This window comes from Cucumis melo, chromosome 3 (assembly GCF_025177605.1).
Source record: "Cucumis melo cultivar AY chromosome 3, USDA_Cmelo_AY_1.0, whole genome shotgun sequence".
Classification (NCBI taxonomy): domain Eukaryota; kingdom Viridiplantae; phylum Streptophyta; class Magnoliopsida; order Cucurbitales; family Cucurbitaceae; genus Cucumis; species Cucumis melo.
In genome coordinates, this window is record NC_066859.1 from 1,653,550 (window position 1) to 1,666,639 (window position 13,090).

The 13,090-nt window shown below is 32.7% G+C and overlaps 1 protein-coding gene across 4 annotated transcripts; it reads left to right on the forward strand.

The window, feature by feature from the left end:
- Window positions 1-2,692: 2,692 nt before the first annotated feature.
- On the forward strand, window positions 2,693-6,079 carry LOC103485475 (protein NUCLEAR FUSION DEFECTIVE 4). 4 transcript variants are annotated; one of them, XM_051082836.1, is made up of 4 exons: window positions 3,299-3,446; window positions 3,851-3,973; window positions 4,149-5,083; window positions 5,180-6,079. In XM_051082836.1, the coding sequence occupies exons 3-4, from the start codon at window positions 4,149-4,151 to the stop codon at window positions 5,697-5,699; spliced, it is 1,455 nt and encodes a 484-aa protein (XP_050938793.1). In that variant the 5' UTR covers window positions 3,299-3,446; window positions 3,851-3,973; the 3' UTR covers window positions 5,700-6,079. The 4 variants fall into 4 exon arrangements, with proteins under 4 accessions (XP_008441326.1, XP_050938793.1, XP_016899448.1 ...); XM_008443104.3 differs by lacking the exon at window positions 3,851-3,973 and having other exon boundaries at window positions 2,693-3,446; XM_017043959.2 differs by having other exon boundaries at window positions 3,851-5,083.
- Window positions 6,080-13,090: the final 7,011 nt, after the last annotated feature.

Consider the following 13,090-nt stretch of genomic DNA (forward strand, 5'->3'; position numbering starts at 1 on the left):
ATACAAGTTTTAGGAAATAAAACATAAACACTTATGTAGTTTGATATCTAATATTTGATCCTTTGAGGATGTAGTTCAGCTTCTGGAGTTAGGGAGTATATTGATCATTAGGAGAATTCTATTTAGACTCTAAGAAGACTAAAAATTCATGAACCTCTGCAAATAGACAATGAAGAGAGCTTCTCTATTTATAGAGTTTTATAGCCTTGGACTTAGTTGGTCAACGACTTAAACTCCTAGGCTCAACTATATTCGATTTGAGGCTTACTTAACATTTAGGCTAAATTAAGTCTATTCGTAGACTCAATTGAACTAATTCAATTTTAATTTAGGACACTTTAATTAGTCTTAAATAATAATGAGACGCGACTTTGTTATTAGTACCAAATATTTAATTGAAGAATGACATTAAATATAGTGTAGCATTAAACAACAAAAACAATATTGGGGCTGCTGCAAACAAGAGTATCCAACAATCATAATCAAAATGTAATATGCTATATCACACATAAAAACATAATTAAAAAGAGTATTCTAACATTAAGCAATTAAATATATTGCGGCGGCAAACAAAGCATCTTTCATCACACAATTAGTTTAGAATCTAATTTAATTATGAAAGTTAACCCAACCAAACATAACAACAATACTCGATGTTTAGATGGTTTATTATTCTTATAATATATAAAAGATAAATAAATATCTTCCAACTTGCACACTCAACCATAAATATCTTCCTATGTTTCCTTTAAATATCTATTTCTTAAAGAATAGTTATAATGTCTGGAAACTTTCCTAGATATAACAAAATACCAAACTATCCAGAGTTCTTGTAATAAAGTCTATAAAGTTATTCATTTTTTAAATGTTCTAGATTTGTCCCTTCTGTCTTTCTTCTCCATTCGTCTGTTTCATCGTCGTTTTTTTTCGTTCTTTTCGTTTTCGTCTTTTCCATCATCTTTTATTCTTTTCATTTTTTTTTTGTTCAAGATCGTGTATCAAATATAAAAAATATATATATTTTTTCAAACTTTTATTTGGTTGTTCAAGATCGTGTACTAAATATAAAAATTGGAAAAAAAATATCGTTTAGATTTGGGTAACCAAATCTAAATCTAAACGATCGTGTAAAAAAAAACGATCATATAGACAAATCTAAACGATCAAGTACTAAAAGAATCTTACAAAAAAAACCGTTTAGCCAAACTAAACGATCGTGTACATTGCGTAGAGAATTTAAAAAATAAATCTACTGTGAGCCTGTGGACCTGTGGGTTTTTACCGTTTCTAGAATTATTCTATGTAGTGAAAATATTTTGCCGCTTTGTTATATTTTTGGAAAGACCCCAATAATTTAACTTATTTATACCTTGTCGTTAATTAGTGTTGGTGTGAATTTAAGAATATTAATCTTTAAAAAATTGCATAAACCAAACTCACCTCTCAAAGTTTGCTATAATTAATTATATATCTTTAAACTAAGAGACCCTTGTGTTGTGTTAGGTTAGTTGATGTTTAATTAGAAAAGGCTAAACCTCTTAATTCAAATATATATATATATATTTGAAAATTATACAAAAAATGGAAAAGTATGCAAAATATCAAAACCAAATGTTTGTTGTTTAGTGAGTTTTTGGCATAAAATATAATATTTGGTTTGCTTATTATTATTATTGAAAAAACCTATGATTGTTTAGACAACATGTGAATAGACAGAGTAATTATTTATGATTTTTGTAATGTAAATACATAAAATTTGAAATTATTTTTACTTTTATAAAAATTATTAGACATTAATTAGTGTTCCCTCACATATTGTCACGTGCTTGAAAAAAAATGGCATACATAAATTGACACATCCTTTGAAATAAAATAATGAAGTGAATGCCTCTCATTTTCCTAATAAATAAATACAAGTAATTGACCTTATCCTCATACTCTAACTTTTGTAATTCTAATCCAATTGTGTGTCATTGTCACCCCAAAAATTAGACGAAATATATAAAATCAAAAGCAGAATGTGACACATTATGATAGGAAAAAAAAAAAAAAATAATAAAACATAATATTCAAATTTGCCTAAACAATTTTTTGTGTATTATTGTACCAATTAAAGTTATTTGCTTATTTTAAAATTTAATATTTACAAATAATAAAATTACGATTCGGGTGGTAGACTCTGGGGATTGTAAATCATTTTCTAATATTTTTTTTGCTCCAACAGTCCAACTTACTTTCAACTCTTTCGTTCTTGTTTGTTTGATCTATGAGGACATCCTCTTTTAAGATGAACTCTAATTGGATTGACAAGTTAGATATATATATATGCTCATATATGCTCACTTTATGAATGGGGGTTTCACCTATCAAATTTGTATTTGAAAATACAATGATGAGTACGAGATTTTGGCAGTAAATGAGGTGTGGCAATATTATTATTAATTAAACGTTGAAGGGGCAATTGGGGAATTTTTTTTGCCCTCGAAGGCAATTATGGATATTTACGACCAATTTGCCTCCGAAATATTTGTGTTAGAAAAGAAAGGGAGAGAAAATCTTTTTTTCTATCGAGACATCAAGAAATGGAAAAAAAGAGTAAGCAAAGAAAATTTTACCCACAATCTCAATGATTGAACTTCAAAAGGAAAAAACGTTTGGAATTGGATCACCGTTGGAATCCCAAATGAAATAAGAATCAAAATAGTAATAACTCTTGAATGAAGAAGATGACTTTTCCTTCATTAATTTTGCTTCGTTGTCGTCTTCTAATTTGAATCGCCATAGCCACCACAGGCCACACCCATAGCCATAGCCGAACTCCTACTTTCTTGTGCATCGTGCATAACAGAACGCAGTGATGAATCGCCAACCCCTATGATGGAGATTTTTCTAATTAATTATCATAAACAACCATTTTTATTTTGCCACCCCATTTCCCATCAATCGACCCCACGTTATCATTCCCATTTCTCACCTCCTGCGCTGTGTTTTGTCCCACCCATTTCTCCCAATTCCCTTTTAGAGGCAACCCCATTTCGTTTTGATTATCTAATTTTGCTTATTTTCTTAAAGCACGCAAAACCTAGGGAGATTTGTGTTTCTGGGCATTGATGGGTCGGTGGAATGACAAACTTGTTGCCTTTATCAACAACAGATGGTTGGTTTTTGTTGCTGCAATATGGCTTCAATCTTGGGCTGGAATTGGGTATCTTTTTGGAAGTATATCGCCGGTAATCAAAACCAATTTGAGTTACAATCAGAGACAAGTTTCTCGTCTTGGTGTCGCTAAAGATCTTGGCGATAGCGTTGGCTTTTTGGCTGCCACGTTAACGGAGATATTGCCCTTTTGGGGAAGTCTCTTGGTCGGTGCTATCCATAACATTGTTGGGTATGGTTGGGTTTGGCTCATCGTCACTGGTCGAGCTCCCGTTTTGCCTCTCTGGGCTGTAAGTTTTTTGCTCTTTATCTTTTAATGCTCTCTGTTTGGGTTTTGACCTTTGTCTTTAGATGTTTCTAATGAGATATCCATATTCAAATCTTGATTGAATGGCTTCTGATTGAGATATTTTGCTTTTGCGAATTAATTTCAAAAGTTACATAGTGATTAGCGGTCAACGAGTTGGAATCTGTTGTTGGCTTCAAAAGTGAATCTGGGGATGGGGAGATGATTCTTTCGTGGTTAGCCTTAATGAGGATTGTTAGATTAAAGTTGCTATTTGTCTTAGAATTTTCTCTGAATGGTTACTCTAAGTTGTGTTGTAGTAAAATGCGATTGGATGCAGATTAACTGTTTGATAATTTGTTTTCTACGACTATAGAAGCAATTTTATTGAATATTTCATGGATGCAGAACTGTTTGTTGTGGATAGTACTTTACAAACAGATCTGCTGAATATATAGTTTGGTTGAGGCTATTGAAAAGTCCTTTTGGAAGTTCCAGAATCAATCCTTCTCAACCTGTTCATTAAGATTGGTAAAATGCATCATCTTCTAGCCTTTTTACTCTAGAATTGAAGGAAATGAGGGGTGAGATGCACGAATGGCAGTGACCAAACCACTCTAACCAATTAAAGTTTGAAGAACAAATTGTTCAGCTATTTTCTTCTTTTACCATTTTTGTTTAGTTAAGTATGGATATCATTGCGCAGATGTGCGTTCTTGTATTTGTGGGAACGAACGGGGAGACGTACTTCAATACAGTTTCTTTGGTTTCTTGTGTACAAAACTTTCCGAAAAGCAGAGGCCCTGTGGTCGGGATTCTGAAAGGCTTTGCTGGTTTAAGTGGTGCAATTTTGACTCAGATATATGCAATCATCCATTCTCCTGATTCAGCCAATCTTATATTCATGGTTGCAGTAGGTCCTGCACTGGTGGCTATTGGTGTGATGTTTTTTATCAGACCTGTTGCCGGTCATCGACAAGTAAGGCCGTCCGATGGCATGAGCTTTTCTAGTGTTTATGGTGTCTGCCTCCTTTTGGCTGCATATTTGATGGGAGTCATGCTTATTGAGGATCTTGTTACATTGAGCCCCACTGTGATAACCATATTTACTGTGGTTATGTTTGTCATCCTTCTTACGCCCTTTTTAATTCCCGTGACATTGACTTTTAGCTCGGAGACGACAACATATGCTGAGCAAGAGGCTCTCCTACCACCCTCTGAGAAAGAGGAACCTGCTAGAACTGAACCAGATGGTAATGAAGTGATATTTAGTGAGGTGGAAGATGAAAAATCCGAGGGAGAGGACTTACTTCCTGCATCAGAGAGACAAAAACGCATTGCTCAGTTGCAAGCAAAACTATTGCAAGCAGCCGCAGAAGGAGCAGTAAGAGTCAAGAGGAGAAAGGGTCCACGCCGAGGGGAAGACTTCACTTTGGGTCAAGCTTTAATCAAAGCAGACTTTTGGCTTATATTTTCCTCCCATCTTCTTGGTTCCGGAACTGGCTTGACCGTGATTGATAACCTCGGACAGATGAGCCAGTCTTTAGGTTACGATAATACACATATTTTTGTATCCCTGATCAGCATATGGAACTTTCTCGGCCGTGTTGGTGGTGGATATCTCTCTGAGATTGTTGTGAGGTACAAAAGTTTGTTTTAGTTGTCTCAATGCCAGTAAATAAAACTTTTTACTTCTTAAAATGTTCCATTGTATCTTACTATCATTTTTTTCAACAGAGATTTTGCTTATCCAAGACCCATTGCAATGACGATTGCGCAAGTCCTTATGATATTTGGACATGTCTTCATCGGTATGGGATGGCCCGGGGCAATGTACATTGGCACTCTCATAACAGGGCTCGGTTACGGGGCTCACTGGGCCATTGTACCTGCTACTGCCTCTGAATTGTTTGGCTTGAAAAAGTTTGGCGCTTTATACAACTTCATCACTCTCTCAACTCCTATGGGATCTTTGATATTTTCTGGCTTAATTGCGAGCAGTATATATGACAGCGAAGCCGAGAAGCAAGCTCGTAATCATCTCACACAGTTCCAGAGCTCCTCGTCATTGTGGTTCACTAGACTTTACGCCGAGGGACCACACAAGTGCGAGGGTGCCATATGCTTCTTTTTAACTTGTATGATAATGGCTGGATTCTGCGCGATTGCAGGGATATTAAGTTTAATTTTGGTGTATCGGACAAAGGGTGTTTACCACAACCTCTATGGAAAATCTCGTACATCAACACTTTCGTAGAATGGTTTCAAGTTTCATATCAATGGTGCTACCGTTTTGTGTGTTCGTTATTTGGGGATCGAGTTGAATTTTTTGCTCAGATGGCTTTGAAAGAAGCATTTCCAAGGAGCCAAGGACTCGAAATCGACTTGCTTTCACAGTTACAATTCACCCTTTTGGTATGAAGAAGCTTTTTGCCTGTGTGTTGGAGAATGAAGTTGGGTGGAAGAAAATCATACACCTTCATGTCCATTCTTCCACCAGAAAAGAAAAAATTGTATGAAATATAATTGTTGTGAAGTATATGATATTTAAGATTCACCATTATTTCATCAGTGAATAAAAAAAAAAAAAAAATATGTATGCTATTTATTTATTTAATTTTGTATTTTTTGTTGTCATCTCTCTTTAGATTGTCATGGGTAGGCTTTGTATAATTGTGATTTTTTCAACACCTACTGTTGCACTGTCTGTGACATTTTTTTTTCAATATTTATTGGAGAACAATATATTTGTTTTATTATTGTTGTTATACATTTTAATAGAATATCTAATAACGTAATTTTCTGCTGAGGTGGGGGTAGAGGCAATTGGGAGTTTTGGCGTTGAAATTTTTAGGATTTGAATGATAAAAATGAGAAATGGTCGGTGAGAAAAACATAATATAATATATATTCCCTTTACTTAATATATGAATACAAATGAAGAAGGCTTAAAGGTCGATAGCGATTGAAATATCGAAGTACGATATTTTGATGGATATTCTATGTAAATTATAAAAACAAAAATTTCAAAATATATTTTTAAATTAATAGATATATATTTGATTACTTTCAAATAAGAAACACAAGTGAAGTTAATTTAAAATTTGAAAACAAGTGAAGTGTGAGGATTAGTTGTATAATTAAAATAAATTTGTTGTTAATTCATATATACTTTGAATCAAAGAATGCATGAAAGAGTATTTATAAAGAATGTGGGGTTGGGAGAAAGAAAATGTGGAAAACGAGAGGGTTTGTTTTTGGGTAATGGGTCCAGGTTGGTTTATTAGATATTTTTCAAATAATTGAAGGATATACAAAACAAAGATGTGATTACAAATGGGTAAAACTACCTTTCAAAATATGTATGTTTCCCTTAATTTAGATAATGTTATCTCTTTGGTCTCCAAATCTATAGGAACAGATAGTCTTTGGTTTCTAAATTTTTTAAGAATTAAAATGATAATTGTCCCTTATAAATTTTATTATTATTAAGTTAGTTTACTATTATTACGATTAATATTATTATATAAATCAAGGATTATATATATATATATATATATATAAAAAAAAGTAGATTTGTGCAGTATGGTAAACCAATGGATGATTATTATTTTGATAATTTATGCCACACGTCCGCAATTGATAAAAGGTCGACCTTCTCTCCATGCATCAGAGATATAGCTATCCGGATGCGACGTTGGAAAATTTTTTATCGACGTTGTAGCTACCTAATTTGTTTGACATTATTTAAAATCAATTTAATTGTTAGATTAATTTTTGCCATAATTTGGTTTATTTTTAACTTCATGATTAACTACCTTTAAAAAAAAGTGTTATTTAACTACTTTTTAATTTTTGTAGGTAGTTTGGTTAAAGTAACTAAACCATCTAATTAGGGTAACTAAGGTAGGTGGAAAAATATCAAAGATGGTAACTTTTTTGAATTTGATTTTGGTTATTAAAGGCTCTATGCCATTTTGATATAAACGCTAAAGTTGATATTATTTTCAAATACAAAAAATCCCATCATTTTGAATTTTTAGCCATTTAAAGAAATGATTTTGACTATAAATATCTCTTCTTCTTCATACACACAACACAACATAATGAAAAGTTCATAAATAAAATAAAATAATAAAAAAAAAAACCTAAAAAATTTTACAACATTCACATCCTCTCTTTTTCATCTAAGTCTTTAACCTTCATAGCCCCCTACTTCTAACCTTCATATCTTCTTAAAAAAAAAAAAAACCAAAAAATCTACAACATCTATTTTATTTTCTCTAAATCTTCATCTATCTCTCTACAATGCCAATAATCCAACACAAAAAAAAAAAAAAAACTTTAACTTAGTTGGAGGTGTATGGTAGGGCTTTGGTCCCAATGATTCACACATCAAATAATAAGTAAGTTTAGTGTGTTAGGATTTCAACCTCTCTCTTTTCCTTTTTCTTCTTCTTATTATTTTGTTAATTTTTCTTCAAAGTTCTTTATTTTTTTTTTCTTATTCTTACTATTCTCATTATTTTACTTATCTTTCTTCAAGCTACCATGAAAAATGTACAAAAAGAAGAAAGAAAGAAAGAAAGACCAAATGATTAAATATTTGCTTATTGTTTTTGTTCTTATTTCTTCACTTTTGTTTCTCTTATAATTATTTATGTATTATGTTGTGATAATTTTATTTATTTATTTATTTCTTTATACATTGTTATCTTTTATTTATTTATTATCATGTCTTTCCTTTGTTAATTTATTCTTAAGTTTTATTATTTATATATTGTATCTTTACTTTTTTTTTATATATACATAATTAGTATTTTTATTTTTTTTTCTTTTTATATCATTGATTATTTCTTCTTTAATATTTTTCTCATCTTTATTATTGCTTCTTTAATATGTTCTTGCCTTTTAGATATTATTTAATATTGTATTTTCTTCCCTTCTTTTCTGGTCAGTTTAATATGTTATTGTTAATAATTCTTTTAAAATTTGTTAATATTTTAAATTATTTTTTTAAAAAAACATCCAACGATGGAATCTAGAAAATTTGGGAGTCCAATTTTTTAGAGTTTTTGAAGTGAGGAAATCGATTCTTTAGAAGCCCGAGATCGATCTCCAATATATTTTTATTAAAATCTCAATATGTTATTTTATGTTTGCATAATTTATTATGATGTTTCTTTACTCTTGTTTATTTCTACTTTATAAGCCTCATTTTGTTTCCTATTTAAAATTTTCAACTCTTTGGAATTAAAATTCTCAATGTTTTAAAATCTTTCTAACTTAAAATTATCCAAGTTTTAAAACATTTCACAAAATCATTTAGATTTTTTTTCTTTTAAAGTTACAATTTTTTTATGTTTTCCAAACGTTCAAAATTTAGTCTATGATTTCATAAGGTTTCCTAATTGATCTTTCCTAATAACTTATATCATTTAACCTAAATGAAATCCTACGACGGAATCTAAGAAATTTGGGAGTCCGATTTCTAAAATTCTTAAAGTGAGGAATCACATCTTTAGGAGTTCAAGATTTGATCCCAAAAAAAAATTATTTTAATTAATGATTTGATCCCAGCAAACCCTCTGGGATGGGCTGGGACTAGAGTTCCAACATCCGATTCTGCACCATACAAGTTATAAGTTGTGAGATGACAGTTGTTAGTTGTAAGCTCCTCCCTCTCTATACTCAACCAAGAACTTATTCCTAAGTTTCATCCAACCCTTGTCCATCGTTAAAGACCTAAAACATAAATATGCTTGATTAGTCTTATATTCCTCCTCTCAAATGCTAAAACTTACTCCATGAATAAGTTACACCTCACAAGTACCAAATATCCCAACTTTTACTATAGCTAAGTTTAAACTAAAAAGGTTACAAAAACTGCAGAAAAACCTAACCACATATTACTTCAATCTTTCAAAGCTACCCCAACAATTCCAACAAACCTTACAAGCTACCTAACACTTTTAACGAATTATAAACTACTAAAAGGCTACCATAACTGCAAGATAGCCAGAACGAATCAATAAAAATGCATGCTTCAATCACTACTACAAAATCTACTTTACTTGACACTAGCTACTTTTACATACTTGACGTTTTTATTAAAAAAAGGTCAAGAGTTTTTACAAAAAAATTTGAACTATTTTACGTTGGCTTTTACTTAACGTTTTTTCCGTGTCAAGTATAAGGGAGAGTTTACTTGACGTTGTATATGTGTCAAGTATAGTGGATATTTACTTGACGCGAAAAACGCGTCAAGTATAGTTTGAAGAAAAATAAAAATTTTGAATTATTTTACGTTAGCTTTACTAGACGTTTTATTTTGCATTAAGTATAGTAGAGATTGTACTTGACGGTTTATTAAACTCAAGTATAGTGCAGAGTTTACTTGACGTTGTGGTCGCGTCAAGTATAGGTAATATTTACTTGATGTGAAAAGAACGCCAAGTATAGTTTACATTTTTATTTAAAAATGTTTTGGAAATGTTAAATATAAAAAACAAAAAACAAAAAACAAAAAACAAAAAGTATAAAAATACTATTTATTCCATTCTTTCATTAAATAAATTTATTAAAATAAACTTAATAAAATAAGCTTATTAAAATAAACTTATTAAAAATTATTTTAATAAACCATTTATTAAAATAAATTATTTTATTAAAACTTTCCCTCCTAACCCTTTTCATTTCCCCCCTTTCTCTTCTAAATCCATCTCACGCCTCCATCTCACGCTCTCTCACGCCTACATCCTATCGACCGTCGCATTCTCTCACACCTTCATCTCATTGTTGTATGCCACCGCACCCGCTGTAAGCCGCTGCACCCACTGTACGCCGCCGCACACTAAACCCGTCGCCATGCAGACCTAAAAATGCCAACTGCCGCCACATTTCGCTGGTATGTCACTTCGCTCCTATAATCTTCAAGTTTGTTACATCATGGATTGATTTAGTTTTTGTATTGAATACTTAATATCTTGACTTAGGTCTTGGGTAATTTACTGTTTGTTTGGCTTCTATGGTAGAGATGCTATTGATCTATGTTGGAATTTATGTCCTAAAACTCGTAGTTTGTAGTTAAAATTATATTCTATTCAATAAAGTGGTTATTGAGAACTTATTAGTGAAAATAGAATACTATAATCTTGAATCAAATAACTAATGTCCCGAGGCTATCTAGTGTAGACTTGAATTTTATATAGAGACATAAATGTGGATCAAGTTCGAGTTTATAGCCCAAACGGTCTGTAGTGTATGAATAAGGTTGAGCGCCTTATTTCAGGAATACTATGGATGCGACTTGCTTTGTAGTTAGTACAAACGATGTGATCCTGAATCGTTCATGTAGAGATATGAGAGTGGGAGCATTCTATGTTAAGAGTTTGCATAAGACTGGAACCATGAAATAGTCATTTTTCAGTTGTAACACCATTGACTATATAAACTGGCTATTTCGATTATGATGACCTAGGTAACTTAATCTTAACCCTGAGCTAACTATGAATTTCTATTCAACCAGTATTATCCTTAGATATGCATAAGGGATGACAACTCAATGATGCTGGCCCAATAAGCCTCCCATTTCAGGAGTAAGACCGGGTGGATGGCTAGGAACATAGGATGCAAGATGGAATTCACACCTACCTACTTCAGGGTTAGTAGATAGGTCGTTCCCTTAAGGACAATATATTCAAATGTAATTTAAATCTTGAGAAAAGGAATGTGGATTCATGTTTAAGAGGTCGAAATTAGTCAAGATGGACAAAATTGTTTTGACTTTTGGTTTGAAAAGTCAAAGTTTGACTTTGACCAAACGATAATTTTGCCCTTTGACCAAAGTTAGCAGAAAAATTCAACATTTTGTTGAATAATCCCACTAACTATAGTGGACTAGGTGTTAGCACACTATGAAGATATTAAACCCATTAATGGTTAGGGTCATATGTTGTTGACTCATGAGCTTGCATGCACATGCATCATTGCATGTGAATTCTCTATAAATTGGACTTTGGGGCCTTATGGAAAGGGTTGGTAATGTTAAAAGAAAATAAAAATTGGGTTGTTGTTTTTCCTATTTTATTTTCTAAAACAAAAAATAAAAACCCAACCCTATTTCATAAATCTTTTCCATCTTCTTTCTCTCTCCCAATTTCTTTTATCCAACGGGTCCCACAACCTGGTTTTAAGTCTGGACACTACAAGAAAAGGTATCTACTATGACAGTTTATTCCATCCAAAATTAAAAGGAAGGAAGAAAAAACCGTCATAAAATGTCAAAATGCGCGTTTTTGGCGGGAAAATGCGAAATTTTTCGGATTTGAAGAATTTATGACAGTTTTTAACTGTCATAAATCTATGAGAAATTTTAACTGTCATTGAATAGAAAGAATAAAATAATTTATTAATTATATATTTTCTTATCTACTTTCTCCCTACATTTCCACGAAAGGCTTCAAAAACCCCAATCTCAATCCTCTCTATCTCCACCTTTACCGACTGGCCACACCTCTCATCGGTAACAAACCACTTTCCTAAATTTTCCCTTTCCCCAAAGTTTGTTAAAAATCCCTAACTCCCCCCTCATATTTCTCTTCACGATTGAAGACTTCACGATCGTCTCTTTCGTCTGCTCGCAAGCCGTCGCTTAAGACTTCTTGCGTTCGTCTGTCGCTCAAGCGAAGTTGGGTACGTCTGTCGTCGTTCAGAAGTTCGTCTCGCAACAAGTTCGTTCGTAGCAAGCCACAAGTTCGCCACAAGCCGCCGCTGCTGAAGCTTTGTTGCGTTCGTACAACGCTTTCTAGTGAAGTTGCATCCGTCCGTCGCCTAAAAGGTTTTTCACGGTAACTTAAAATGGGAGATTGAATGGGTATCTACGAAATCTTTGTACTGTGTATTTATGTTGCTGAAGAGGCGTGGTGGAGAGTTTGAAAATGTAGTGTTTGATGTTGTGATGCGGAGGTTGAAAATGAAGTTGAATAGACTATGGGTTGATCTACTGGCTCATATTTTTGCTATGATCACCTCCTTCACCGATTTGGCTCAGTAATTCATTTTCAATTTTGGCTTTGTTGAATTTTTTTTCTTCATTTGCTATTTTTACTTTCCCCTAATTTTGAAGGTTTATGTGATTGTGGAAAAACGCAGGGCGTGTGGCGTATGTAGAAAATGGAAGGAAGGAGTTAAATTGTCTCTCGGTAGGAGGAATAGTTTGAGCTTGCTGGTTGGAAGATGGATGATAACTCCACTGCTCGCCTTATTCGCCATGCCTACAGTCTTCGGGACCTCGACATGTAATCTCTCTCTCTTTTGAAAATTCAGTGAAATTTTCATCAGTTTGTATTTCTTCGAGTAGTTTCTTATTACAGATAGTTACTGGTGTTGTGTGTTATGAGATGAAACTAGTTTTTCAAATTCGTTAGGTTAATTGATTCAATTGGCCTCGCTTTCCGATTACGAACCACAAAAATAGAGGCAAAAAAACAACTTTAATCAACCATTGGTCTTTAGCGGAAAAAAACGATGGCTACTACAACAACTACCAAAGAAATCCGAAAAACCATCGTAAGACCAACCAACAAATAGCTGACAAAGCATACTAAAAACTCTTCGACAATGCACGAAGTTGCCTCAACTCCTTAT

Bases quoted from the DNA above. Each gene is read 5' to 3' on its own strand.
- LOC103485475 (XM_008443104.3), top strand. From the start codon at position 3,111: ATGGGTCGGTGGAATGACAAACTTGTTGCCTTTATCAACAACAGATGG. The intron at 3,447-4,148 runs GTAAGTTTTTTG...ATCATTGCGCAG, and splicing joins CCGTTTTGCCTCTCTGGGCT to ATGTGCGTTCTTGTATTTGT. The intron at 5,084-5,179 runs GTACAAAAGTTT...TTTTTTCAACAG, and splicing joins CTCTCTGAGATTGTTGTGAG to AGATTTTGCTTATCCAAGAC.